Source organism: Dryobates pubescens, chromosome 1 (genome assembly GCF_014839835.1).
Source record: "Dryobates pubescens isolate bDryPub1 chromosome 1, bDryPub1.pri, whole genome shotgun sequence".
Taxonomy (NCBI): Eukaryota; Metazoa; Chordata; class Aves; order Piciformes; family Picidae; genus Dryobates; species Dryobates pubescens.
In genome coordinates this window covers 145,948-167,575 of record NC_071612.1, presented here as the reverse complement: position 1 = coordinate 167,575, position 21,628 = coordinate 145,948, and the positions used below count along the sequence as shown (strand labels likewise).

General features: G+C 46.6%; 1 protein-coding gene across 1 annotated transcript in view; it reads right to left on the bottom strand.

The window, feature by feature from the left end:
- Positions 1-21,628, bottom strand: part of FGD5 (FYVE, RhoGEF and PH domain containing 5) — an 84,668-nt gene that overhangs the window by 14,959 nt on the left and 48,081 nt on the right. The window contains exons 6-13 of the mRNA XM_054179687.1: positions 18,513-18,664; positions 16,087-16,243; positions 14,874-14,961; positions 11,791-11,841; positions 10,435-10,493; positions 6,741-6,812; positions 5,263-5,331; positions 170-253 (exon numbers count right to left, since the gene is read on the bottom strand). Of these exons, the coding sequence (XP_054035662.1) occupies positions 170-253; positions 5,263-5,331; positions 6,741-6,812; positions 10,435-10,493; positions 11,791-11,841; positions 14,874-14,961; positions 16,087-16,243; positions 18,513-18,664 (732 nt within the window). The remainder of the gene's footprint in view (positions 1-169; positions 254-5,262; positions 5,332-6,740; positions 6,813-10,434; positions 10,494-11,790; positions 11,842-14,873; positions 14,962-16,086; positions 16,244-18,512; positions 18,665-21,628) is intronic.

Sequence of the window (21,628 nt, the reverse complement as noted above, 5' to 3'; positions counted from 1 at the left end):
ATCTGTTTGCTTTGTGTTATTTTTCCTTCTGTCTCCTGTAAGAGGCAAGGGAATCTCTTGATAACAGGTCCATCCCCTCTTTCTTCTTGCTAGGTGAGACAAACCAGCAAAGCACTAACAAGCCACTATGCAGCTTCAGCTGCAGCCAATAATACAGAGGAGGCATTACCTTCATGCCTGACACAGCCAAGGAGGTTTTCAGTCGGTATTTGCCATCCTTCTGGGGATATGTGTACAGCAGAACATCATTCATCTATATGAAGAGAAAGACAGAATCAATAATTTGCAATATGGCTTGCAGGCCTGCCCTTTACTCCTGGGGGGGATACCCAGGACTAGCAGTAGGTTGATGAACTACCAAGAGTGTTACTAAAGACAGGCCCAGGCCACACAGCTTAAACCAAAACCTGCATTTCCACAAAACTCCAGGGAGTCTGCATCCAGGACTTTGATTTCCTCTTGGTTTTGACTGTGACAATGCCTGAGCAAGTAGATGACCAGCTCTTTTTAATTCAGCGTGGGGGCAAGTGCTGGTTGCTTTAAGCAGGGAATGGTTTGACAATAATGTAATGTATATGAGTGGAGTTGTTGAGGTCTGGCTAGTGCTGCCCGACCACCTGTAACTGCTGCTGTCAATTGTCCACTACCTTGCTTGCCTGGGAAAAAAAAAGGAAAGTGGAGCCCCATGGATGTTTTCTTAAAAGGTCATAGTTCAGCTTTCTTACAGAGCAGAAACAATGGTTAAAGAAAAGTGACCTGGAATTAATACTCATGGGATTGAATCCTTATCACTCTGAGCTTCACAGCAGAACTGTTGTTGCCTCTGTTAGGGTCATGGGTTCACCTGTGGACACCAGTTCATGAAGCAGCTGTCTGATTCACAGCACGTCAGGCTTATGTGCGTTAGCTGCCCTCCTTTACAATGCAGATTCCCATACCAACAGGCCAAACATCCTGAGGAGTGACTTCCCCCAGAACTTTGACTGCAAGCTTTACTGGTTCTGAAAATTGAATTGGGTTTACTGAGGAGGATCAGGCAATGTTTTTGCAGGAAATGCTGAAGATGTTCATTCTGACATTTAACAAGACTCCCTTGCTGTCCTGCACTGGCCACTCTGCGCTCGGTCTGTGTCCTTCTAGTGCCCTGAACTCGTGCAGAGTTGAAAGCTCTTTGAATACAGCACTTCTCAGCTGAGACTAGAAGAGCTTATTATCAAGTCAGAACAGGAGCCTCATGTTCTCTGCACTCTCAAGAGGAGTATTTACTCTTTTGCAACAACACAGTAGAATTTTCCTAGAACAAGGAGACAAATGGCTTGTTACAGAGGTTTTCTGTGATTTACTTATTGCTCCATAAATTACTCTCCCTGCTAAGGTTAATCCAGTCAGCACAGTGACACCTGTGTGGTGCTGACCACATGATGATTCCCAGTTTCACCAGGGCTGTGCATAACCAGAAATTCATCACAACCTACTGCACACTGAGTATCCAGGTAACAAAAGGTAACAAAGAAGGAGCAAATTTAAACCTTCTAGTGAAAAGCAGGTGCAAGCTCTTTTTACTTGATAGTACTAGTAGCAAGAATGCCTCCAGCAGCCAGGTGGGGAAAAGGTAATGAGGCAGGCAGTCTTTTCTGCTAACTTTGAAAGAATACTCTGTGAAGGAAGACAACAGCAGTACAGCTATTTGCCTGGTGATCCTGCCATCTCCTGAATGTTCAGAGGACTAGATGAGAAAACTGTACTTCCTCTGACACTCACCAGGGCTGGTACTTGAGGCTTGTTTCAAGCCATAAGAAAAGGTCACTAGCTATGGACACTGGGCCCAAAGAAATTAACTCCTAAGAGGGATTTTCAGGATTCTGGCATCATGTGCTATGGGGTGTCCTGAACAGCAAACCCCATTTGCTTTATTTCTGTAACTTAGAGTATCTGTTTCTTTACAAAGCAGCTCATTCTTTCATTACTGCTGATTTTGGGTGGCACTGGTGCATAGCATTGTTTTGCCAATGTCAGTATCCCAAGGCTTCATTATTGCCCATTGGAGGCTTTTCCCTCCTCCTGTTTTTCTCCCTCACGGACTATAGCAGTGGGCTGTGACTCTGAGGTCCCGCCAGCCACAGCTCCAGACAATGGAATTAGAACTTTTCAGCGCTTGCTAGGCAAGACACACATATTTTTAGAGAAGGAAAGGGTTTGCACTCCTGTTTGCACTGCTGTCTCCTTTGCCACATCTTCACTAGAGACCTGAGTGGCGGCTGGATGAGTGCTCTGGACAGAGCTGTCATCAGTAGCAGTGGTTTCATGCACCCTCTTGCATCACGCTGCACACTGTTCCCTGGAGCAGTGGGGACTGGGGCATGATAAAAGCTGATCCTGCAGCCCCTCAGGAATCTGTGACTCACTGCCATAACACCCAGGGGAGTTCCCAGAGGTTGTTGGGCTTCAGGCCCACTTCCTGTTTGCCAGAAAACTTCTGAATAATTGAGATCCCCAGATTGCTCAGGTATTGATAAGGGAGCAAATATTCATATTCTGCACTGCTCCATGGAGACACAGTCTCCAAAACAACAAGTGATAATGCAGAGCAAGAGGGATGCATCTGTTCTTCATTTTATTCTGTTACTATTTTTCCTTTCCCCCCTTTTTATAATCTTCTCTGTTGTGATGGGAACTCAGTAACAAGGTCAGTACAAGTTTTCTAACCTACAGTGTCCAAAAGTATTGATCTAAACAAGTTTATCTATGCCCTGCTGAAGTGCTGGCATCCATATGTAATGCACCCTCTTGTCTAAAAGCTCCTGCCATGTGTCTGCTTTTTCTGAGTGTTTTAAAGGGCACCTCAAGTCTGAACAACATCCCCTGACTGTCAGTGGAGCAGCCTGAATGTGTGTGTGGGCTGCATTTTCCAAGCTCTTAATTCCCAAACTTGCTATGCTCCAGCCCTACTTGCTAGATCACTTAACATTCTCCCATTTGAGAGCAGCTTCTTGCACCCCACTTGGAACACAAGCAGCCTTTGTAGAGAAATTCTTGAAAGGGTGAGATAAGAGACAGTCTCCAAATTACACAGTACTGTGGTTGGGGGGCAGTTAGAGGGCCTGCCAGTGTCAGCAGCCCATACTGCACTGCTAAGAGGCCTCAACATCCTTGTAAACAGAGACTGGGCTCAGGAAACAGGCGCACAGCAAAACTCACCAAACATCCTGCCAGGAAGCACCAGATTCAACAATGCCATCAGCTTGCACAAAACAGCCAGCTTGAGTGGCTCTGTGAGACACACCGAGTACACCCACAGAGACACATGGACATCAAAAGCCCCCAGATGTGTCCTCCACACGCCTCGCCAGGCTGTGCGCAGGCACAGCGCTCGGAGCACGAGCACGCACACCACCGAAGCAGCCCTGCGTGCACAGCCGAGCAGGAGTCTGGCAGGCACCCCTCTTTTAGAGCATATTCTAACTGCAACACAGTATGCTGGTCTCTTCTCCTGGACGTGTAGGGGTTCCATTCTCAGGGTTACCCTTCAGTGTGCACTCTTCCACTAAAACTCCTTCCAGGTCCTGGGCTCACTTAGCTTCAGTCAGAGTAGGTTCACTATTAAGAGCTTCAGAAGACACTGTTCATGTGAAAATCTTGGCTGGGTGGCTAAGGTAAATACACTTACTTCATCCAAACTAAATCAAATTCCACTTACATATGTTAGCTTTCTGATCCTCTTTTTGAGTACTGCTGACATGAGAGGCATCAAAGAAAAAGCCAGTTGTGAAAGGTTTATTTTTACTAATATATTAAGACAAATTCTTCTCCCAACTGAGCTTTGCCAGTAGATTATGGTATGGTCCTCAGGGGCTTTAACGAAAAGCGGTTTGTAAGTGTTTAGGAGTCTAGTCTTCTTCTAGCCTCGGGATCTAGTGGCTTTGGGTTGGTTTGGGGTTTTTCCACACAGTGCCTCCAGGCATCAGAGACAAGGCAGTATGTGGGGTGGGCTAGATGCGCTGGCAGGGAGAAGGATATTATCATGCAGGCCATTACTGAAAGGTGTTGGCAGTGGCGGTAGGTAGGGCCTTGAGACTGATGCACATGCCAGGATGAAAATACCTCGCTGTAACTATGCAGTACTTAATGTATCCACAGGCTATAGAGCCCATTGAGCAATGCATGAGCAGGGGTGGCACAGCAGAAAAGCCACAGCATTAGCAGTGACAAGCAGATAATGCCAGGTGTTAATGCAGGAATTACCATATTCCACAGGGACTCTGCAGTTTCGCCATACATGGCATTGCTCTGCAGCCTGAGGAGCTTTCAGGGTAAAGGAGACTGAGTGAAAAATCACTGAACCCAAAAGCAAATGTTTGCCAGTGAATTTCAAACTGTTTCCAAGATCCAATCACCCCTGTCCCACCCCAACAGGAGACACAACACAGGAAGTCTGAAGTGGTTGCACTTTAGTATGTGAGGGGAGGAAATAAGCCAGTTTTATGTGTCCCTTGCTTCTCGAAAGTGACCACTATGGTTTAGTCTAGCCCCACCCCATACTTGACATGACAGCAGGTTTGGTCACAGTTTGCCTTTCTGACTGAAAGGAAGAGAAAAAGCACTGGTTCTGAATACTGAGAGCATCTGTGAGCAACAGGACAGTGGCTGCTGCAGTGTCTCAGCTGCCAAGAGACACTTCTTTCTTTGCAATTCACATTTGGGTTTAAGAAGCTGAGCTCACCCTAGCAACCATAGAAAGGGCCAGAAACTCATTTCTGTGCTTTCTTTGTCCCAGAAACACTTTCAGCCTCCTATGACCTTCAGGCTGATACAACCATTTTGGACTACTTGAATTTAGCTCAGTTCCTCTCAAGTTTAAATTGCTTTCCTCTCAATGTTTATTACCAATTTGATTTCTGATCTTCCTTTTAAACTCACCATGCCTGTTATAATAGCAATTAAACTTCACACTTGAAAGTCCAACCCTAAGGCTTAGTTGCTGAGAGCATTCAGGAGCTCTCATCCTTCTGATCACCTTGGAGACTTGCACTCCCTTGCAGAATTACAGCCTAGTCAAGGCCGTGTAGCTATGGCAGAAGTGGGGCTATGGCACAGCCTGTGTTTCTCGGTGCAGGGCCAGTGGCATGTGTGAAAAGGGCGACAGTCACCACACCACTGCTGATGGTTAAATTACTTGCACCTTCAAAGTTTCTGCCAGGATTCAGGGCTGCATAAGTGCAGGAGAAGATAGGAGAGAGGGCAAAAATGTCGAAGGAGTCTTACCAGGAACAAGTGTCGAGGGTGTCTGGTTTTGCCAGAGACTTTCATCAGCGTTCCCTCTTTAACAAAGACCTGATGGAGAAAGCAGCAGATTGTAATCCTGAGACTTTTCATTCTGAATCTTACTGAGAAAAAAGAACATTCCTCCTGGAGAAAGAGCTATTCTGACTGCTTTCATCAGCACAGGAAGAGACAGATATCTCAACATTTGCTTCTAGCTGTACTCCTGATCTGGCTTAATCTGTGCCTGGGCTAGCCCTGCCAGAAGGGGCATGGCTTTCATCTGTGTCAGCACCCAACAGGCTGGAAACCTGCTTGTCCTCAGCCCCCTGCTTCTGCACAGTCAGCTGCACTCAGAGGTGCCTGTGACAAACTGCAAAGCTGATGTAACTGGCATCAGGAGAGAACACTTGCAGAGTCCCCTAAAACAGACGAAAAGCGGAGCACAGTGCGCCCGCGGAGCTGCCTGCACAGCCGGCCTGCACACGTGTGCAAGCACAGCCTGCGGGTGGCGGTGTCACCAGGGGTGTGAACAGCGCTACCTGTGCAAGCAGCTGCAGCAGCACACTGGAACTTGATTGCAGTGACATTTGAAAAGGTCTAGAACAGCTGAAGTACATCAGTGGAGTAACAGCTGTCAGAGAACAGAATCCAGGGTAGTTTTCCACTCCAGAGCAATTTAGAATTGACGCGCCCAGCCCCGTTAATTCTGTATGCTGGCTGTGGCAGAATTTGTTAGAACATTACCTGGCAAGGGCACCTGAGAACACTGATGTCAGCCATTGATTGCATTATTTGGCTGCTGAGGATTCTTATGAGCATGCATGCCTTGAAAATTGCTTCATGAGTTTTGTTAAAGATCTTGGTGGACTGAAGGGAAGTTAGAGTTGTAGAACTCAAGAAAGAAATCTTTTTCAGTGTAGAAGCAAGTTGGTGCTGAGGAAACTGGACAGAAAGCATAATTTTACATTTGATGTGGATGGCAAGACAGAGCTAGACCCTCTCCCACATTTCTGGTCATGTGCTGTTTAAAAATCACATCTTGCATTAAAAGCACCAACAGGGAATGGTGAGGATAAAAATTTGAAAACAAATTATTTCCCTTGATTTAAGGCTCTTACTCAACCAAAGGAAACTCTGAGCCTTTCCAGGCTGGTGGTGTTGCAGCCTTTCGACAGGAGTATACAGAGAGGAAACCAGCATCTCCATCAAAACACACTGCGCCTGGGATGTCAGAGGACAGACGGAGTGGAAATGTCTCTGTGCAAAAGCAGGGGCAGTGCATGCCCAAGGCTCTCAGCACCCCTCCCTGCTTACTGACAGAGTGATGGCTTTTTTACTCAAAGCAGTGCTCCAGTCTTATCACAGCAGCTCAGTCAACAGCACCTGTAGAGGTCTGAAATCTGGCCATCCACACAATCAGAGCTCAAGCTGGCCAGAAACAATGCCCTTATCAGCACAGGTCTGCCGGCAGCACTCACCCTTCCTGGCTGGAGGAGGCCGCTCTGCCCTCTCACACTGTGCTCGATGTGTACCAGCTTCTGCAAGTTTTCCTGGGGAAGAGAAACAGAGTTTAGGAGGCTGCTTGATGCCTGATTTTCAGGCAAGCAGGCAAACCCTCCTTCACTCTCCTAACCATTTTATTTCTGTAAAAGTGGTATTACAGAATTTGGTTTCAGAGAGAACTTGGCCCAGGGATTCCCCACCCAGAAAGTCTTCTTCTAGCCTTCAGGTTTTATAAAAGCTCATCAGCTGCATTCATCTCTGCTGTGGCCTTCTGCAGACCCGTTATTTTCATACTTCCTTCAATGCACATGAGGCCACTAAAATCAAGACTTGTACATAGGCTTCAGCTGTGGCCTTCTCTGGTTAGAACAGCAGAAAGGGCTGCACACTGGAGTGTGTCTGAACATTAGGAGTCTTTTGCATGAGTTACTCATTGCATGCTAAATCCTCTGTTACACACCCAGACAAACTTCAGACTAAGGAACATATCTGATAGAGCTTTAAGACCTGGCAGCTTTTGACTACAATTTTCAGTTTGGCAGACAATGGTCTGTTTTCCTGTGATCCACTGACTGGCACTGAGGCACCCCTGGGTTGAGTTAGACGCAATTAAGTTGCACATTTTATCTTCCCAATACAAATCAGTGCTGTCTGCATAGTCAGCTTACTGAGAGCTATCACAGATAGCAGAAGGAGCCCATCCATATCAACATGATGGTCTGCCACAGCTAAGTTACCCTGGACTTCAGCTAACACAATTCATGTACCTATCTCAGCTTACTTTTTGAGACAAGCCTGGAATGGCTCTGTGTGTCACTGCCCTGGTGAATATTATGCCTGTTTAGCTCTTAAGTTTAGTTCCGAATCAGCGATCACATATCAAACACATGGCCAGTACTGGGCTGCACTGGGATCGTGCAATACAACTGGCAGGTGGCAAATTCTCAGGAACTTCAGCCATCAAGTGTCTCTTTTGCTATGCAGAAAGTAACAAATAGCATTTTTAAATCACTTCTGAAATATTATAGGCCAGCAACAGAATGTATAAACTAATAGCACAGGAAGTAGCAGGGATCATGGGACAGCTGAAAATGACTTTCCCTCTGCCCTAGCAAAGCTTGTCAGATAGACACTACTGCAGTAGAAGTGAAGCTGCAGAACAGGTATTGCCCTCCTGTGAGCACTCTCATGGCCAGTGCTAGTGCTGCTCCTTGGGGCTTCCACGAGAATGCCAGCAGAAGCTGCTGCAGCTCAGCTACACCTCAGATTTTCTTAGGACTGCTGGCAGAGGCACCTCTTGTAATGCTGAGGTTTGCAGTATGGACACATGTTCACCAGGAAATGGACAGAGATGTATCAGAGGTCTTTCCTGTAGGAAGTCAAACAGCCATCATATGTGAAGGACAGTCATTTATCTGGGAGTGTGAGCAGCTGAGGGGGACAGAGTTTCCCTACAGTTCCCCTGCAATTCCCTGTTTATATAGTTTTCTTCATTGTCTTTAAAACCATCATCACTCTCCTTTCAAATATCCTTTACAAGCTGTGATTAAAAGATGAAACCAAAGCTCCACCCAATTAGTACTGCAGATGTGGGTGACTGAAATCCTTCTCTGGCCATTTTGGCAGTGAACTGCAGCTTTCTTTCTCTTACCCTTCTGTCTGTGCAGGATGAACGCTGCCTCCCCAAGGAATTCACCAGCAGTTAATAGCAGCAATGATTTATAGCTCTTAGCTTGTCAGGGCCTCTAACATTGTGGAAGTTCAGAGAGCAATACAAACGGTTGCTCAGTTCAAGCAGTGGTTGTGTCCTAGAGTTACAGAGAGACTTAGTGCTATGCATTGCCTTATGCTTCTGTTTGCTCATCTGTAAATGGTGAAGAATATTTTCCTACCTGATGAACGATATTTTCTACTCATTTCTGTGCAGACAGTTAATATTCTAATGTCTGAAAATCCTGGGTTAATAGTTCCCAGGGAAAAACTGCTAGAATGTTATTATCATAAACCAAGAAAACCTAATAATGGATCATTGATATTCTGCAGAAAATGCAGATCACAATTCAATGCTCCTGGCAGATTTGTGGAGTGGAGTTTGATGAGCTGCTAAGTGGCAGCAGAAATTTTCCTCCTTCCAGGTATGTGCCAAGTCTAAATTATTGCTTAGAACTTCAACCAGGTGCATGCCAAGTTATCAATGCTCTGTCTTGAGAGGCATTGTTCAGTTTGCTCTGGAGTTAGAATAACTTCTTATGTTCTTTGCATTTTTTTAAATGTGAGAGACAGAAACTGATGGTTGTGGCTTTTGTTCATTCAGAACAACCTCTGATGTAGCTGAATACTGAACTTTGACTCTCAAGGACCTGTGCCTTCACAAGCCCCACAGCATTCATGCCGATGGCAAAGAAGGAAATTCTGTTTCATCTCTTCCAGGCCCTGGTTTTGAAAGAGTAGATCTTTCTTACTCTTTACTCCTTTCTGATACAACCATTAGAAGGCTTGGGTTTTGTCTGTTGCTGGCCACAATGAGGTCATCACTGAACTTGGTGCTCTGGAACAGACTATGAATATACAGGCTCCATTTGTGACCCTGCATACCTATCAGAGAGCTAGCAGCAGAGATGTCCAGATGTGAGCCAGTGTTGATGTTCTTGGCTCTTGGGTTCCTAAGCTGCAAGCAGGTGCTTCCACTTCTCTGAACAAAGCATGAATGCTTCACTTGCAACATATGAAGAGCACTGTGGGTTCTGAGATTCTCATTTTTACCTCCCAAACTGTTGCAAAAAAACCCTCTTGTATTTTTACTGCGTTCCCAGCCCATGCTCACTGCCTCGCCCCCTGGAGCCAGAGGGCAGAGACACTGAAGGGAGTGCGGAGCCAGCAGTGCCGTTGTGTAGCTGTAGGAGCCTCCAGCATGTGTTGTTCCCTAGCAGTTCCTCTGCATTCCTTGTTTTCAACCTTAAAGTCCTACCTGAAAACAAGGTCTTACTAAGAAGGTTGATGTTGTCATTTTTTGCATAGGTGGTTTTGGTCTGTCTCTTGAATTTTGAGTTTTGGTGCCTGAGTGGTTAACAGCTCTCACTCTGGTCAGTGAATAAATAAGTGAATTGAATGCCATCTGTAATTAACCACAGTGAAGGGTATTCACAGTGCCAAAGAGCTTTAATTTAGCAAAGGCACAGCAAAAGCCCAATGCAGGATGTTGAATTCAGCAGCATTCAAAGAAGTAGTAAAGTATGAAAGCTTCACCAAAAATCTGATGCATACCCAATCACTTGAGATACCTGTGACCCAATGCAATGATAAAATACATTCTGAGCTCATTTACATAACCTTAAGTCTTCTTGACAGTACATCTGTGGTATCTTCAGCATTTCATATCTGAAAATGTCCCAGGCTAGAGAGGGAACCGTGAAAATTCATGTCTTTCACTTTGTAACTCCATGTACCCAGCAACCCTAAGGAGGAAAAAACCTGCTGCTTGCTAGAGTGACCCACATCTCGCACATCTCCACTGAAGGGCATAGTCCTACTCCCTGTCTGCACTACTTTGAAGCAGCTCTCTATGTGACCTTGAGTCTCGCCCTAGAGAAGGCTTCAGAGTTTAGCAAAGGCATGTGTTCACTTCAGCAGGAAAGACAATACCGGTCAGAGGCCATGCGTAGGACTCACCGCTTGGACCATGCTGTCATTGGCTCGATCTGTGATTTCAGAAATGATGAATAAGACATCTGAGGGATGAAGCAAAGCCAACATCATAAATCAAAGAGTAGTAAAATAACTCAAGTCCCTTCTGTTTCAAGGGCATCTACTCTAAAGAGAGCAAACAACATCCCTGGCAGCAGGTCCTTAACTTTTTAGACACCTTCTGAATGCAACTGCCCAACAAATTTAAGGCACAACACAGTGCTGTCAGTTCCTGTCCCCTTCATCGTCCTCTTGTGCAAAACCATCCTTATCAAGAGAGCTCACAAGCTTCCTTTCAAGTGCCTAGTGTGGCACAAAATCTTTTTATCATGTTTTCTAGCTGCCAATTTTTGGCAATTGGAACTTATGGCAGGGAGAGATTAATGTGACCCAGTGTCAGCTATCCAGAGCATGGCAGTCTAAGGAGGTCTGTTTCCCCTTACTGCTGAGGGAGGGGACAGGTCACCCCTTTCTGAGGGAAGTGTGTATGAAGTGGTGATGTAAATTAACACCTGGATTCTCCACTGGCAAACAGCCTAGGCTGTACATCTATCTGATGGCTGTGGGACCAGTGGCACAACATAGCTCAAGTCCTTATCTCAGGCCTCTTCCCTGTGGATCAGGGCACCCTAGCTGTTTCTGGGCATAATCTGGCAGCACGCTGGCCACTGCTGGGCAGGCAGCTGACAAGCATGTGCCAACCACGAATAAGATAGGCAGCTGGAGTGTCTGCCCTGGCCTTGTTTGAACTGCTGGTAAGCTGCCCCCACTGCCAGTGAGCTCGAGTCTACTCTCGGTCAGAACAGGCTGACCTTCAGCCAGACACTGACCTTATTACATGAGTTGTTTTGGATTTACACTCAGTGTAACAGAGGGATGAACTGCTTTCATTAATGTTACTCCTGCGTGCTCCAGCCTGGGAGCTACTCCCATCCAGTAGCTGAACCTTAGCCACAGCTAAACTTGGACTTCAGAAGGAGTAAGAGACTTCTGCTTTATCCATCTGATACGTTGTAAAGGCTGCTGTCAGCTGCTGAACATCTGCATTTGTTCTTGATTGTGAGGAGCTGTTTTTTACACAATGTCATTCAAGTTTACTTAGGCTTAAGGAATCCATAATTCAGATACATGATTCAAACCTCCTGGCTTTCCCCAGAGTTCACGGAGCTCAGCAGGCACACCATAGATTATGGTACAGAAAAAAGCAGGTAGAGCCATCCCAGCTGAATTTACAATGACCAGGCTAAATATGGATGGAGCCAAAGAGAAGGAGGGTTTCCCTGATGACTGGGAAGCAGAGTAAACAAAGCAGAAGTTTTGGTTCTACCCATTTCATTTTACCTTGTGTGGCTTCATACTCTGTAGAATCAGGGCAAAGGTTATTCAAGTAATCTGTAGAAAAGAATCAAACAGGAACATCCAGTAATCAGAATATGCATCTACAGAATATGTAGTGTTATTAGCCAAAACATAAAATCCTAATCATAGAATAGTTTGGGTTGGAGGGGAGCCTCAAAGATCCCTCTGCCTTCCACGGGCAGGGACATCTTCAACTAGATCAGGTTGCTCGCAGCCTTGCAGAACTTGACCTTGAACACTCCAGGGATAGGGCATGACATTGCTTTATTCCCAAATATATATAGCTTCTTTCCAAAATAAAACTCATCCCTGACTGCATTCTACACTGAGAACCAACGCTGGAGCACTGACACAGCTTTGGCCTCAGCAGGTAACTTGGCAGAATAAAACAGGGTAAGAAAAACACATCCTTGTTTCTCAGCCAAGAGAGCTGCTGAGCAGCACCACTTTACAAAGAGTTGTTTTTCCAGTGAACTCTGTTTTCTCATCTGAATGAATGGCTGTAATGACTGATTTTCTGTATTTATAGTAAAATAATTCTATGCATTTTATAGACACAGGAAGGAGACTCTGGTGCTGTATGTTCAGAGTTCAATGACGACTCCTGAATTCAATCACACTCTGAAGACAGGTTCTGTAACATGCACATGACAGGCCACACATTCACAGGGGCTGCATTTGCATTAGATACAAACAGTTAACCTGTCAGCTGTACTTGGTCTACTTGCCTGGATTCGTCCCTATGTTCTTTGCCAGGGTCTGTATGGTTTTAACGACTGTACTATGTGAGTGCCACTATTTAAAAAGCTTAATCTTGAAAAGGTTCATTCTTATCTTTCTAATGAATTTAGGCTTCTAAATTCTCCATCCAAGAGCTAGGGCTCTGTGCTGAGAATGGTGCCGTGCATGACTCTCTGTATCCTTGCACATCCTGTCCACAGACATTTCTCTATCTCCTGGCATCCTGAAGTCTACCTGCCCTTTGCACGCATTCAGGAAAGCGCCATCAGGCAGGCAGGAAGGGGTGGTGCAGTGTTGTCAGGCACTGTTTAGTGTTCCTTGTCACAGATGCAAGCTCTGACCTTGGCTGTGGACATGTGAGTGGGCAGCTCCTTTGGTTGTAGCACAGTGACTGAGAACTACTATCTTCATAAAATAGCCTTCCTTATCTGGTAGAAACAGCCAGTTATCAGCACACAAGTACGTCTGCATGTTTCTTTTCTAATTATTTTATTTTATTTTATTTTATGCTGTCTAGAGAATCTGGCCTGTACTGTTCCAGACCCACTCTAGAAGAGTGGCTGAAGAGGGGCTGACTTTCTTGAGATGAAGAACTGAAGCAGTGAACCTGTTTCCTGGAATATCTTCTTTTGGCAGCCCTAGCTTGTTACACACAAAAGCTTTAATTTTTCCAGTTAGTGTTAATATCTAGGACAGGGAAGAGCTCAAGCTGCTTCTGCCATAGATGGAGTTCAATCACTGGAGCTGCGTTGAGACCCTCCCAGCTCTCACAAAATAACCATGATTCAAGTTTGCAGTTTACCATGTGGGCCACAGGAATCAGCAGAGAAAATGGAGGGGAATTTCTGACAGGGACTTGCCAAGACCTTTGTCTTGGGTGCAGTATATGTGACCATATGGATTACATGAGACTCCCAACTACTGCAACATGCAAGCCTGGAAGGGTGCCCTTAATGCAGACACACCCAGAGAGGGGAGCAGGTCGGACAGAGAAAGGCCTCTTGTTGGCATCCGGCGTGCATTTGTATCGCTCGCGCTGAAAAAGCAGAGCCAACTGTGAATGAGTTGCATCCCTGATCAGAGGGTCTAGAGCAAGATGAAGCTGCTGCTAAGCTGTGCTCTGAATAAAAATTTCATATGGTCACTTTGTTCTGCTGCATTAACAGGAGCCTCTTCTAACAAACTGTGCCTTTCATTGACTGCTGAGTATGGGCAAGGTTTATGGCTTCCTTTTTACTGCCCCACGCATAACTCATCTTGCACCCCTCTCTACCTGCACATATAAACACTCCCAAAGCATTCCTTCATCTTCATGTCAATGGGTTCTTGCTCCTTTGTCTTCTGATCTGACTCAATTACTTGGCAACACTGAGATTCATTGTTAGTGTCACCATTTCCTTCTCCAACCAGTTCATTAATTACAAACCTGACCTTCACAGCTCTTTCTAGGGGCCACATACTGCTGCAGAAGGTTCGGTGCCCTCACAGGCTCAGACCTGCTGGGTTTGCAGTGGCTTGCAGAGAATGAGCCACCAGAGGGAAGGCATCCCCTCAGAAAGACTGCAGGTGGGAGTGATACATGGTCCTGAATGTGAAGGGAAGGTCTTGCTGTAAATGCAAAATCTGTGAATGTGCTGTTACGTAAATATGGGTCTCTGCCTCCTGCAGTGCAGAGAAATGGGTCTGGGACTCTGACTTACTCACTAGCCTTAGATGTGCTGTACAGGAGACTTAGGGTGGAGTACTAAGGGACACAGCCTCAAGCTGCGCCAGGGGAGGTTTAGGCTCGAGGTGAGGAGAAAGTTCTTCACCGAGCGAGTCGTTCGCCATTGGAATGTGCTGCCCAGGGAGGTGGTGGAGTCACCGTCCCTGGAGGTGTTCAAGAGGGGATTGGACGTGGCACTTGGTGCCATAGTCTAGTCATGGGGTCTGTGGTGACAGGTTGGACTCGATGATCTTTGAGGTCTCTTCCAACCTTGGTGATACTGTGATACTAGATACAACTGCTTTGTCGTGGAGAGGAAGGAGATGGTGGTTGCCCCTGTGCTATAGGACGCAGTGCAAAGTCCCTTCCTTAGCAACTGTTGGGGACAGACAAAGAAGGCATGGCTAGAGGCACCTGGCTTTGCATGGTTTTGTGACCTTTCAGTATGGTTGTGCTTGCTCCTTCTCTAGCTCCCTGCTGTTTCCTGAATCTTGCACTAAGCCTGTTGAAGTTTCCTAAGAAATCCCACGCTCCTTCAGCCTTGTTTTAGCTGCCTTGGCACCCACATGTGGCACAGTGGAGGTTTCCACTGAGTACCTAAGAAAATGATTTTACTGACCTGTGAGCAGCACACGGTACTGGAAGACACGCTGCACCACTTTCAAAAGCTGGTGTTTCACACTTCTAGGACTGCCACCAGAGCTCTGCTGTCCTCAATGGAAGGAAACACAAAGATCAGGGGTGCGTGAGCTCAGCAGCAAACTGTTGTCTCCATCTGATGTGTGCTATGAAAGTTTGCTACCTGTTGCATGCACAAACTCTGCTGACCCTTTTCCAATTTACCCAGCTTCCTAGGGAGGGTTGTTTTTGTGACTACAGAGAAGTGCTGTCAACAGCTTATTTCCTATGGAATCATTCACATGTGGTTTGCACTCAGAAAGAGGAGGAGGGAAAGCAAATACAATTTAGAAGGTCAAAGTTAGATAATTATTTTAGGGTGGCAACTGAAGACAGAGGCATCAGTTCTCAGTGAAGTTTGTCATCCTTGTTCTTTCTTTTGTACTGAAGGTTTCTTCTGCCTGCAACCTTTAAGTGTCTTATTTCAAGTCATAGAGTTGAATGAAAGAGAGCAAAGCATCTGCCTGTGTTCGACTTGGAATTGAACACCCAGGGCATTTACAAGAAACTAAAGTGAGATTGTGACCTGATTTAACAAACTCATGGGAAAGAAGAACCCTTCAGAGTCAACCCATTGCTGCACACCAGGCCCAGTCAGCATGGATTTAATAAAGGCAGGTCCTGCTTAGCTAACCTGATCTCCTTCATAACAAAGTGATCCACTCAGTGGATGAAAGGCTGTGGATGTTGTTTACCTGGACTTCAAGGCCTTTGACACTATTTCTCACAGTGTTCTGGAGGATCACTGCCAGCAGCTAAGCACCTATACAGGCTGCCCCTAAGTTCATCCTGGCCAGAACCAGTACAAAAGAAAGGATGGAAAATGCAGTGAAAGAAGAGAAGATAGAAAGGGGTGATGATAATACTAATATTATTAACTGAAAGAGCTTGTTGAGCCAATATGTGGCTGAGAAACTGCTCCACCATGTGCAGGTACTTCAGCAGAACCTGCTCACTGATCTGGCAGTGCACAAAACAAGCTGGGAAACAGGCACATCACACCCCAGTGCCTGCAGCATGAGGATGCACGTGCAGAGCTGCTCTCCCTTTCTGCCTTGTGTGAACACTTGTGGAGTTGCAGAAACAGTATCTTTGTGCAAGCCCTGTGGCACAACCATGCATTAATGCAGGTAAAAAAATCATAGGAGCCTTACCTCAAACTCCTGAATGATGGTAGCCAGTTGGGAGTATTTAAGGCAGGATTCATCTAGCAAAGCCAAATTCCTATCAAACTGCAAAATGTATGATGTGTGGTGATCCAACCTTGATTTTCTGGAGAGAAAAACATCAGCAACTTTCTGGTGTTCCTCCCTAAGGCCAAAGAAAGAAAGGGAGCAGCAAACAAATGAACAAATTAATAGAAATTAAAGAAGAAGAGCCATAGTTCTTTCTCATTGTATTGGAGCCATAGTGGCTAAGGGCACAATGCAGCTAAAGCCTAGGCTAAGTGGCAGGGAAGAGAGAGTGCTTCACTGACACATGGGGCAGCAAAACAGGCTGCTGAGGAACGGGCACCCTGAGAAGGGCCATGAAGGTGATCAGAGGGCTGGAGCACCTCTTGTACAAGAAACAGGCTGAGAGAGTTGGAGCTGTTCAACCTGGAGAAGAGAAGGCTCATGGCGGGGCCTTATTGTGACCTTCCAGTACCTGAAGGGTGCCTACAGAAAGGCAAGGAAGGGACTTTTGACAAGGGCCTGTGGTGACAGGACAAGGGCTAATGGTTTGAAACTGGAGCAGGGTAGGTTTAGGTTGGAAATTAGGAAGTTCTTTACTGTCAGGGTGGTTAGACACTGGAATGGGCTGCCCAGAGAAGTTGTGGGTGCCTCAGTCCTGGAGGTGTTTAAGACCAGGCTGGATGAGGCTTTGAGCAGCCTGGGCTGGTGAGAGGTGTCCCTGCCCATGGCTCATCCATTGGAACTGGATGAGCTTTACAGACCCTTTCAACCCAGCCCATTCTGTGAATGAATCTATCAATGAATGAAAGCAGCTAGGCATTGGGCTGGGCCTTTGTTGTGGCAGCACTGTGTGTCTGCAGTGGGTACAAAGTCTCCTGTCTGGACACAGCTTCTGTTTCTCTAAAGAGACCTTCCCTCAGCTGCAGTGCTTATAGCACTGGTTGTGGGGGACTATGTGATGCCTTCAGGTGCAATGTCCTATCCTCCACTCTCCCTTGTTGCCCCTTTCTCAGCATCCAGCTGTACAAGTACAAGGAGAGAGCAGGATAAAATCTGAGCTCACAGAAGAGTAGTCCTGTATAAGAGAAGGACGTGAGGTCATGGGGATGTCAGAGCAACAGTGTCTGAGGAAGCACAGACAAAGGGAAGGACTTACTGAGGGATTCAAGGGTGGTGGTAACTGGGAACCTCCATCAGCACAGCCTATGCCCTAAGGCATCCTGCTCTTTTCTCCAGTGCCATATAATAGTCCTGGACAGCACCTTGGGGCGTTTCCAGTTGTGTCCCTTTTGTCTTAGGGAACAGGCAGCATACTGCTAGAATGTGGCTGTTACTTCTTTAGGACACAAGTAATTTTAGATCTCAGTTTGGAACATCACTTCTGCTTGTGTTATGAGCCTATATATTATAAATCACTGATGACCTTCAAGAATTTATTCTGCCATTTGTAACAGTCCCTTGGTGGACAGCCCCCTTTAGCCTTTTCTCTCTTTGTTGTGTTTTGAAAGTGCAGAGCTGACTGGAAGGGCTGTGCCCTGCATTTAAGATTGTTACTGAGAAGTTCTGATCTAGTTGGCTTCCTTCACTGTTCGGTTACAGCTGCCTCCCAGAGTTCAGCATGGTGGAGGTGTGGGGCTGCTTGCTCCATTGTAAACTGTCAGTGACAGAGTAGTCCAGGCTAGGCCCTGGGCCACGCTGTCTGCTGTTGTTTAGTCAGCTGCTCTTAGCTGTTCGTACTGCAGCAGTTTGACAGACTACTGGAACAGCCTGGCTTAAGGCAGCAGGCTCTGTAACTGAATGAATGTGAGAGCTTTGGCTGTCCTCTGCATGGTCTTAATCTCTTATTGAAAGGTTTTGCCCTGTAAGGATGTTTGGCTTAGGTGGAGTCTCTCAGCAGGCTGACAGTATGTGTCTGGCTTGGAAGCTCAGCCTGTGCAGAGCCCTGCCTTGGTGCTGGGAGTGAGGGGGTGTCCCTTAACTGAGAGCTACGCAGCTGCTATGTAGAGTTCTATAAGCAGATCTTCTTTAGGATCACTTCTGATGTTTGCTGCTCCTGCCTCTCACAGCATGAGTCTGTGGCTTTCAGGCCATAGTGTGAAGCCATTTGGTAATGACTATGAACTGGCATCAGAGGCTAATGCCCATGAAGCAGGGTGATGGTACCCACTAACTGACAGGGCCATTTCAGAGCTGGGGGCTGTGCACTGCACAAACCTTTCAGTATTTGGTTTTCCTCACAGTCTCTACCTTTACTTCCTGCTGCCTGTATGCAAAATGTGCCAAGGTGGCTCAGGCTCTACTCCTTGCAGCCTCCCTGTTAGTGGGGTCAAGGCAACATTCAGGAGTTCACCCACATGCTGTGGAGGGTATGGTAAGGCCATGAAACCATGCTATCCCATACTTACCATTTAAGGACTCTTTCTTCAAGTTCTCCCAGGATGTCTTGGTGCAATTCATAAATTTCAGGGAGTTTGCTTAAGCCCTGCTTGAGTTTAACAACTTCTTGTTCATTTTCATCTTCTTCTCTGAGGGCTTTCAGCATATTTTCATAGAAATCCTGTGAACAACAATACAGAAATTAGGCAAAGAGACTTAAAGTCTCTTTTCTGAAATTGCCATGACAAGTTCTTGACTCCTAAACCATGTGTTCTAGGAGCTGTAAGAGATGCCACCAACATTTTCAGCTGAATTTCACAAAGCTGAGCATTTCACCTAGCCAAGCTGCCAGACCCTTATGCACACAACCACTTTGGCATCTTATTATTTATCTTGCCTTTCCCCTGTTTTTCTGAGTTCATTAGATCTCATTTTATAGTGGCATAATTTGTTTAGATGGGTGAGATTCTCTCCTCACTTCATTAGGTCCAACAACTTGATGTGAAATGCATCAGCATCTACATGTCTTGTCCTAAAATTTGCAACACTTATCTCCAAATCTGAACTCAAAGCTATACATTCAAGCTATGCAACAAAGAATTTTCCCTATGAAACCAGAGTCCTTTTTTCCTGCAGTTGCAGTGTGCACACTGACTCACTATGAACTGGAATGACTGGAAGGTCTGATACCTGCCAAGAGGAAAGCTGCACCTAGGCTGCAGGATGTTAGCAGCTGTGACAGATGAAGCATTTGTTTTCTGAAAAGCCACTACAACTAGGTGAAAAAAACAGATGATGATGGCAATTTTCTCACTGACTAACTGTATCCTGGATAAAACAGCATGGTAGCAATTTCTGAAAGGGTATTAGTGTGCTGCCCAATTACCTGGTTCTGGTTTCCACAGCGTGGCCTGCCCCAGTACCACAAATAATCACAATGTTGTACTATTCCAGCTCCTGTTTTCTCTGGTGTGTGAGGGAGCCTAACTCCACATTTCAGCCAGCACATACTCCAGAGGCTTTCCAATCAACTAAGCAAATCAATCCATCTTCTGGATGCTTTTCTAAACTCAGAGGAATCTGCAGCCTTTCAAAGGCCTCAGTCATCATAATTAATCCAGACTGGAGAAAGGGAAAGAATCCAAAGGGTTCTTTCAGCTTATTGTGCCCAGGGAAGTGAATAGTTGCAGTAGGTTCACCTCTGATGTGCTTAAGTAACCTATTGTGCCACAGCAGTGTCATCTCCAAATGAACACCAAGCAGCTCTGAACCCAGCACAGCGGAACAGCAAGATTAACACTCCTTTCCCACAGCATCTCACTGGATTTAATTAGTCATTAATTGTTTGCCCTTTTGATTATAATGAATTCCCAGACAAATAATTTCATTCCAGTTGCCTGGATAGCCAGTTTTCTAATGATTAATAAAACCAGTAATCACTGTAAACATCCATTTGAAAAAATCCTGTCCCTGCTGAAAGTGCTGAGTGCCTGGGAAGCCATTAATCAAATGCAAAGTGCATTTGCAATCTCACTGGCTCTAATCAATCATGCCACCTGAAGGTCTCCAAGTCTGTCACCCGAGCCCCGTGTCTGAACACAGAAGGCACCAAACGTTGAGGCCCCTTCCTTGGACATTAGGAAGAAGTTCTTTGCTATAAGAGTGATGGGGCACTGGAAGAGGTTGCCAAGGGAGGTGGCAGAAGACCCATCCCTGGACAATTCAAGTTCAGGCTTGATGGGGCTCTCAGCACCATGATCTAGCTGGGGAGGTCCCCCATCACTGCAGGGGGGGTTGGACTAGGTGACATTCAGAGGTCACTTCCAACCCACTGCATTCTTTGACATAATCCCCTTCTGGATCTCCTTCTATGATCAGGTGACCCGTTTGGTGGATGTGGGGCAGGCTGTGGATGTAGTCTATCTGGACTTCAGCAAGGCCTTTGACACCGTCCCCCACAGCAAACTCCTGGCTAAGCTGTCAGCTCGTGGTTTGGACCACAACACTCTGTGCTGGGTTAGGAACTGGCTGGAGGGCCGAGCCCAGAGAGTGGTGGTGAATGGTGCCACATCCGGCTGGCGGCCAGTCACCAGTGGTGTGCCCCAGGGATCAGTGCTGGGCCCCATCCTCTTTAACATCTTCATTGATGATATGCATGAGGGGGTTGAGTCAGTCATCAGCAAGTTTGCAGATGACACCAAGTTGGGAACAGATGTTGGTCAGTTAGAGGGTGGAAAGGCTCTGCAGAGGGACCTTGACCGACTGGACAGATGGGCAGAGTCCAATGGGATGGCATTAACAAGTCCAAGTGCCAGGTGCTGCACTTTGGCCACGGCAACCCCATGCAGAGCTACAGGCTGGGGTCAGAGTGGCTGGAGAGCTGCCAAACAGAGAGGGACCTGGGGGTGCTGATTGACACCCGCCTAAACATGAGCCAGCAGTGTGCCCAGGTGGCCAAGAGGGCCAATGGCATCCTGGCCTGCATTAGGAATAGTGTGGCCAGCAGGAGCAGGGAGGTCATTGTGCCCCTGGACTCTGCATTGGTTAGGCCACACCTTGAGTACTGTGTCCAGTTCTGGGCCCCTCAGTTTAGGAAGGACATCGAGACACTTGAAGGTGTCCAGAGAAGGGCAACAAGGCTGGGGAGAGGCCTTGAGCACAGCCCTGTGAGGAGAGGCTGGGGGAGCTGGGGTTGTTTAGCCTGGAGAAGAGAAGGATCAGAGGTGACCTCATTGCCCTCTACAACTACCTGAAAGGTGGTTGTAGACAGGAGGGGGTTGGTCTCTTCTCCCAGGCACCCAGCACCAGAACAAGGGGACACAGTCTCAAGCTGTGCCAGGGGAGGTTTAGACTCGAGGTGAGGAGAAAGTTCTTCACAGAGAGAGTTGTTCGCCATTGGGATGTGCTGCCCAGGGAGGTGGTGGAGTCACCGTCCCTGGAGGTGTTCAAGGGGAGATTGGACGTGGCACTTGGTGCCATGGGCTAGTCGTGAGGTCTGTTGGGACAGGTTGGGCTTGATGGTCCTTGGGGTCTCTTCCAACCTTAGTTACTGTGATACTGTGAAAACTTTCTTAGAACGAGCTGAAGTCCTTCAGTCGATGGCTCTGCCACAAATGGCCACAGAGCTCAGCCCCATCGAGGCGTA